General features: G+C 31.7%; 1 protein-coding gene across 1 annotated transcript; it reads left to right on the top strand.

The window, feature by feature from the left end:
- The first annotated feature begins 2,956 nt into the window (after positions 1–2,956).
- Positions 2,957–6,083, top strand: LOC149260322 (putative nucleoredoxin 1). Its single transcript, XM_089420250.1, has 3 exons — positions 2,957–3,236; positions 3,328–3,807; positions 5,371–6,083. Exons 1-3 carry the CDS (start codon positions 3,126–3,128, stop codon positions 5,845–5,847), a joined length of 1,068 nt encoding a protein of 355 aa, XP_089276376.1. The 5' UTR covers positions 2,957–3,125; the 3' UTR covers positions 5,848–6,083.
- The last annotated feature ends 1,891 nt before the right edge of the window (positions 6,084–7,974 follow it).

Genomic DNA, 7,974 nt, shown 5'->3' with positions numbered 1-7,974 from the left:
AAAGAAGACAAATATATATTAAGACTGGTGAGTTGATTGTAAGAGAGTATTAATTCCTATGGTTTGTGGCAAATATAGATTAGTGTTAGGATTCAGAAATATTGAGGCTATCTTTGTTTTTGAAACAAAGATTTTTCAGGATTTAAATGAATATAAAAGAAGATATCCAAGTGAGTACATTTGGTCAGATACATTGGAAGGAGTTGTAAATGACAGTTTTAGAAACAATTCAAAAATGCCATTTATTTGACGTATTTGGCATTTTTGGTGGGTATATGGAGATAACATGCAAAAAGGATATTGAGTACAACTAGTTAAGGATAGACTTATTTTTATTTTTTGGACTCACAAAGGAGAGACAAGGCCAAGATGCAACCAATCAATCATTATGTTAGTAGGAGATTTACTTCCTCTGGACCCTAAGGATCATGGCATATTGGGGCATATTACCCATCCATATGTATGGGTAACCATGGGAGAATTTTTTTTTCTTCTATGATGCAATTTTCTAGCTAGTTGTCATACATTATTAATTATATGTTTTCTTTTTCTTTTCATTTGTTTTCACAAGTTATCTAACCCTGATCTTTTTACCATGTAATTTAGTTGGATTGATTGTGCTGAAGTTTTTCATGAAGGTTGAATATTAAGTTCTTAAGGTGTTTTTCTATGGTGACGTTTTATTTGCTTTGTTTATACAGGTCATCTGGCGACATAGTGGCCACTATCACCAAACTAAAGAAAACTTGTTCGAGTTTCTTGTTTTTTGGGGAAAATGACATTGACATTGTTGATGTTGATATATATGTCATATAAATCCTTTATAATCTAATTTAGTTTATATTTTTGTGTTCATCGTCTTCATGTCTTATATTTTGCATTATATCTTCTTTTATTTTTAGAAGAGGAACTCAATATTGATGGTAAAAACAAGAATTGAAGAAAGAGAACAATAACACTAAAGCAACAAATGTAGAAAGAGAGAAATAAGAGAACCAGTCTAGTGATACCCTTAAAACTAATATTTTGCATGAGACACACAAAGACAAATTGATGGTCAAGTATTTAGAGTTAGTGAATTCAGTTGCAATGTCTTGGCAACACAATGATAATGTTTTGAAGTGATGAAACAATATTTCATGTGTAAATTATATTCTAACCAATATTAAGTTGGAAATTCATATTGTAATACTTGACATTTCATATAATATATTCTATGTGGTTGAAATTATTTATATTTATACTTGATATTATTTAGCATTGTAATTATCATATATAACTCTGTATTTTCATATTAAATGAGTATACACATTTTTTTTTAGTCACAAAATCATACTAATCAATATATGCTAATTAATAATAAGCACATAAAATCAATCTAAAAGTACTAAATTAGTAGTTTATATTGATTAATGATGAACACAAATAAAATGAATGTACAACGATTAAATTGGTAATTTATAATGATTATTAATGAGAGTAAATGAAATGAATATAAACTACTAAATCTATAATTTATATAATGAATATGAAACTACCAAAAAAAGGTAAATGACTTTTGTAAATGATAAATTTGTGATTACAAATAACGACTAAATTTTGCATATATACGACGATTAATAGCTAATTTGTAGTATCTTATAATACGACCTAAATTAAATCATATTTTTTTTTTTATCGTTAATTGATTTCAAACAATGACGAAAATTTGCATATATATGACTATTAGTAGTTATTTACAATGTCTTATAACACGACCAATATTTTGGTTATAGTTTTTTGGTTATTAATTGGTTTTCTTGGGTGCTCATGTAATAGTATATTTTGTTGTGTATTTGGTCATTAATTGTGACAATTAATGACCAAATTATAACTAAATATAATACTCGACGATAAAATTGAAACAACTAATTAATGATTAATCTAAATATGACTAAAATTTAGTTGCGTTATAAAATACTAAATTAATCATTATTGATTAACGATTAAAAAAATCATTTATATACAAATTTTAGTCCTTTTTAAGAACTAATTAACCATTTCATATATATATAATTTTTATTGTAAATAATAACATTAAAAACCAAAACTATTTATTATTAATAAATAAATTTGTAATTCAAATATCATTTCATTTTACACTTATTATCAATGATTAACCTATCATATAATATAATATATAAAATAAATAAATCAGTATATATATAAAAAATAAATTAATAATGGATTGATTAGATAAACACTTTCCGATTAAATAGTTCCACATTTTATGAAAAATTATGAAAGTAGGTTAGAACTTTCTAGATATGATATTATTTTTTGATATTTAAATAATTAGTAAAAATGAATATGAAACACGACGAATTTAGATAAAATAAAATATAAGAATTTATAGATAAATAAAATAAAAAATAATAATTTAGTTTAATAAGGTGATTTGTTTAAATTTGGTCACTTGTATTTTTGGTTCATATTATAATATTTTTAAATTTTATTAAATTGAAATATATATATATATATATATATTTTTTTTTGTTTAGTAAATTTTTAAATTTATTTTATTCCAAATTTAATAAACAAGTTCTTTTATTAAATTTACAAAATTTAAATATCTTGTCCAGAAAAATCAGGAAAAGACTAAAGTTGACCAAACCTTTTCATTTTACCATTGGACTATACCATGAGACCCAATTTTTTTTTTTAAATATCTACACATTCACTAAATTAATTCAAAAATACAATTTAAATTAGAAAACATTACCGTCTCACCCAAAATTCAACAGAAATCGTCACTTGATTCCCACTAAGAAAATCATGTAATTAAAACAAGTGAAATAAACTGCCATACAAAAATTTGTTTCTATCGAATTCCCACCCAACGTCACTTAATCAAACCACGCTCAAATAAACTGACATATTAAAAAAAAGGAAAGGCAGGTGGATAATTACAGGTGCCGTCAAAGTTAGCCCTACCCGGGAAGTTAGCCCTGGCCGGATTTGAAGATAAAAAGTTGATTAAATATTTATTGCGATCTGAAATGACTAATCTGGACTAATCTTATATTCTGTTTCTGTGCAAGAACGGCTAAGAATAGAGTTGAACGGAGCTAGAGATTCAGTTCACTATGGCTGAGCAAGAAAAAGCATCTACCTATGTGGGTGAAACCCGCGAGAGTTTGAGCTCTTTGCTTTTCAACAAGAAACGTGATTTCTTGATCAGAAATAATGGACACAAGGTATGATTGCTATACTTTTATATATACAGTTGTGATATCATTAATTTTGCTCTAAAATTGCATCTTGTATTGAGTCCAATGCGATTTACAGGTGAAAGTTGAAGAACTGGAAGGGAAGCATGTGGGGCTGTACTTTTCTGCCCATCAGAGTCCTCCATGCAGGTCTTTCACCCCTGTTTTGTCCGAAATCTATAAAAAATTATCAGAGAAGGGGGACTTCGAGATTGTCTTCATTTCTGGAGATCGTAATCAGAAGTCATTCAAGAAATACCACTACACCATGCCATGGCTTGCCCTGCCATTCTCAGATAAAAATACAAGGATGAAGCTTCATCAGGCCTTTCAGGTAGATGGCATTCCGTCCCTTGTTGTTCTGGACAAAGAGGGCAGAGTTATAACGACAGAAGGTGTGAAGATTATCGAAGAATATGGTGTTGAAGGATATCCATTCACTGCAGAGAGACTTGATGAGCTGAGGGCCAAAGATGAGGCCTTAAGGGCTGCACAGACTGTAGAGTCCCTTCTGGTGTCTGATGAACGAGATTTTGTCCTTGGCCATGGAGGAAGAAAGGTCGGTGTTTTCCCTTCTTCGCTTGTGTTTTTCTTTGCGAGCAAATCTGGTTTTGGGTTCTTTATGAGAATGTAAGAATGAATGCATGTATTTAATTGGGCAATGGAACTTGAAAACCTAGAGAATAGATTATGTTTGCATCAAGTTTAATTGGGCGATTGGGTTTCATAAAACGATTGGATGCTTTAAGGGTTTAGGAAAAATAGATGCACAGATTTTATTTGATGATGGTCTCATTGTCAATTTGGGTTTTTGCCATTAAGTTCCTGTACCTGAGTTTGTGGGAAAAACTGTGGGTTTGTATTTCTCAGCCCACTACTATGGAAACTTCCCTCCAGAGCTTGTGGGGATATATAATGAGTTTTTGAAGAAAGGGAGGCCTGTGAGATTTTGTTTTTCTCGAATGACCAAGAGGAGAAAGAGCAAACCTGCCATGGCTGGCTTTGCCATTTGGGGACAACGCTGAAAAGAACTTGTCTTGCTACTTCCGAGTGAAGGATATTCCAACTTTGATTATTTTAAGTCCAGATGGGAAAACAATACAAACTGATTTGTGGCCCTCCCTTATACTAGAATATGGAATCAGAGCTTACCCATTTACAGAAGAGCGGCTGGATGAGCTTGAAGTGGAGGATAGTGTCAAACGAGAAGCACAAACCCTGGAGTCACACTTGGTTTCTGATGAGCACAACTTTGTGATTAAGCTTGGAGGTGCCCGGGTGAGTTACTGAGATCTGCTCACTACCTTCACTGTTCTTATGACATGATTCTTGAATCACATCATACAAATAAGTTATTTTCCTTCATAACATACGGGGGTTATATAGACAAGTGGTCAGACAGGGTGCCTCATTGGGCTCCCCCATATTAGTTTGGGCTTGTAAATCGTGATAATGCTGATAAGCGGACAGGGCGAGGTGGAAGTTCGTTGTGATTTTTGATATCCTAGAAGCTTATCAGGTAGAGCAGCAATGCCAATTGGTCTTATTTGTTTAATCCTGTGCTATCCCAGGTTAATGTGGCTACAGTTCCCCTGTTTTCCAACCAAAAAAAAGAGTTTACTTATAATATTCGTGCTACAGAAACATAGATTCTCATTCACAGAGTATCAGCAATAAGACTGGTTGATTATCATATCCAGAAGTACTCAGATGTAGACTAACAATATAACAAATCTTCATAGACACAATTTGGGATTTGCAGTTTACAAATTAATTGTTTGAATCTGGTTAAAAGTCTGATATGCTCCTAGGGATGTAAGCCGTAGATATACACATAAGTTAGTAATTTTTCTCGTGTGTTGTGGAACTAGAGTGAACAGGGGGGCAGTGTTAAGCAGTGAAGAGTGTGAATTTGTTCATGGAAGTATGAAATACTTGTCCAGTGAGGTTTTACATCTCTCAGGGTATGAATTTGGGTTGTTTTCATGGTGAATTCTTGTTATCAACAACTAAATCACAACTTGACATGGCAACTAAATCACAACTTGACATGGAATCTGGTCAAAACTCGGTACTCTCCTGGGTGATGCTGATAATTTATATGTTTTGATTCTTGTAACAGGTCCCGGTCGGTGAGCTTGTGGGGAAGACAATTGGTTTGTATTTCTCTGCCCATTGGTGCCCACCTTGCCAAAGTTTTACACCAAAGCTTGTAAAGGTATACAACGAACTCCAGGAAAGAGGAGAAGCGTTTGAGGTTGTTTTCATCTCGAGTGACGATGATCAAAAGGCTTTTGAAGATTACTACAAAACCATGCCATGGTTGGCTCTTCCATTAGGAGATAAAATTGATAAGGATCTCTCTGAGCTTTTCTGTGTTACACATATACCATCGTTGATTGTGGTGGGTCCAGATGGAAAAACTGTGACGGAAAATGCCAAAAGTGCAGTGTCTAGATTTGGAGCCAAGGCTTTTCCCTTCACTGATGCTCATCTGAAAACGCTGGAGGAGCCAGGGCTTAACCCTTCACTGATGCTAAACTGGAAACGCTGGACAAGTAAATGGAAGAGCTGGGTGAGAAATCGCATAAGGAGGTAAGCCTTACAGCCAACATGAACACCCCCTTGTATTGACAGAGAGGCAAGATGGCACTGCATGGTCTTATTATTGTAAAAATTATGACAAACAATATTCATCTGGCTTGTGCTTTGAAGAATCTGAACCAGGACAAGGGTCAAGACACAGATGTTTGTTACAAGGCTGAAGCCCGATGATGATAAAGGTAGCTCATTAGATATGATATGCTTCGAGGTCTTTGATTTTGTGTTTGAAAACGCCTTGTTGGATAGACCCATAGATAACTGAACTCTGTAAAGATATATTTTCTGCAAATAAGCTATATGCAGAAAAATACAAACGCAATTACATTGCCACCACTTAGATTAGGTAATAAAAACCATATTCAATATAAATATTTTTTGTTTTATTATAAAAATAACATCCAAATAAACAAGATAATAATCAAATATCTAATCTCTATAAATATAATAAAATATCTGTTCAAATCTCCAGCTGAGGATTTAACGTAAATGAGAACTAAAATATTTCATAATTATTTAAATTAAAAATATTAATAATATAAAAAATAATTAAAAATTAAATATAAGTCGATTTAATCCTTTCAATTTTTTTTTATAAAATTTCATTTTAAAATATTCCATAATTATTTAAATTAAAAATATTAATATTATAAAAAAATAATTAAAAATAGTTAATTATTAAATATAAGTCAATTTAATCCTTTCAAAATTTTTTGTTTATAAAATTTCATTTTAATTTTTATTACTGCACAATTATTTATATATATATATATATAAATAAATTTAGAACTTTGAAAAGAACCTGAGAAATTCAGGGTTTTACAAATTAGAATATGCTATTAAATATTCCCCAGATTCAAATTCTGTGAGCACACGAAAAAAATGTGCCTCCCAAAACGAGTTGTTTACAGTAGGCTTTAAACGTGCCTCCCAAAACAAGTTGTTTACAGTGGTTTTTTTTGGTATTTAGGTGTTTATTAATGGAGTCGTGGAGGATTGTTTTGAAAATCAAAAGTGGTTGGAATTTGGATAAAAAAATTCAAATTTTTTGTAGATACAGTATTTAAATAATGTTTTTGACTGTGAAAATAGACTCAACACCATCAAAAACCTGCAAAGTATTTAAAATTATAAAATTTGATTGATTTTATTTAGATTTACAAAAATCTCTACCAAATTTTTTCAAAATATGACAAAATTCCCTGAATTTAAAACAAAAAAACATAATTGCCAGTTAGACTGCGGCCTTACCAATGAATCAAACAATTGAAATAATTATACTAACCTTGACCATGCTGATGATGCATATGCATACGGATAAATTTATGTGTTTACCGACAAAACAAATTTCAAACCAATGACACCGCAAAGTTTGAAAATTCAAACAAATGACTCAGCAAAAATTAAAAATTCATCGAAAATATTTGTGGATAAAGCTCTGTTCATACCTAGAACACAGGCAAAAAAAAAAGGACATTGTTATTATAAATAATTCACAATGTGAACCTCATAAATATTTTTGGAATGTATTTTTTTGTATGGCTACAAACCAAAAGCAAAAGTAAAAGTAAAAGTAAAGTTCAAAAGTATCATTGAGTTGAGATGGCAATTCTTATTTCTATTTCTATAGTATTATAAATAGTCTCTGACATGATATGCGCTTGCTCTCTTTTTTCACGCTCCATTCATTTCTTCACGTCCTGTTACTCAAAGAACGAGCGCTATTTCCTTCGCTTATCAAAAAAACATTTAAAATGCTATAAAAGTGAAAATAAGAATTTCCGTACTGAAATGGTAGATCAAAGTTGAGTCAGCGTCCTTATCGGGATCGTTACCTGTCACTGTTAAACACAATTCAAAGGGAGTTGCCAACTGGCCATTGCCAACCCAACCTGGCCTGGGTGAAATATCTTCCACAATTTAAGGTTCCAGGGTTTGTCTCGTCACATCATTAATTAACGTGCTGCTAGAAAATTTGTGCTAGGGAATCTTCGAAAAAACATATGATTTATAGCCGTACCACCGAGAGGCGTGTTCAAACAGTACACCACCCAATTTAATATTGAGATGTTGATGAATTAACACTTCGCACAAGCGTACAAAGTGCAAACTTATATCCAGCTTA

Source organism: Pinus tabuliformis, chromosome 6 (genome assembly GCF_031772625.1).
Source record: "Pinus tabuliformis cultivar Carrire ecotype Pingquan chromosome 6, CPIR1, whole genome shotgun sequence".
NCBI classification, from domain to species: Eukaryota; Viridiplantae; Streptophyta; class Pinopsida; order Pinales; family Pinaceae; genus Pinus; species Pinus tabuliformis.
Note: the sequence above shows the minus strand (reverse complement) of the source record. Positions and strands in the feature narration are given on the sequence as shown.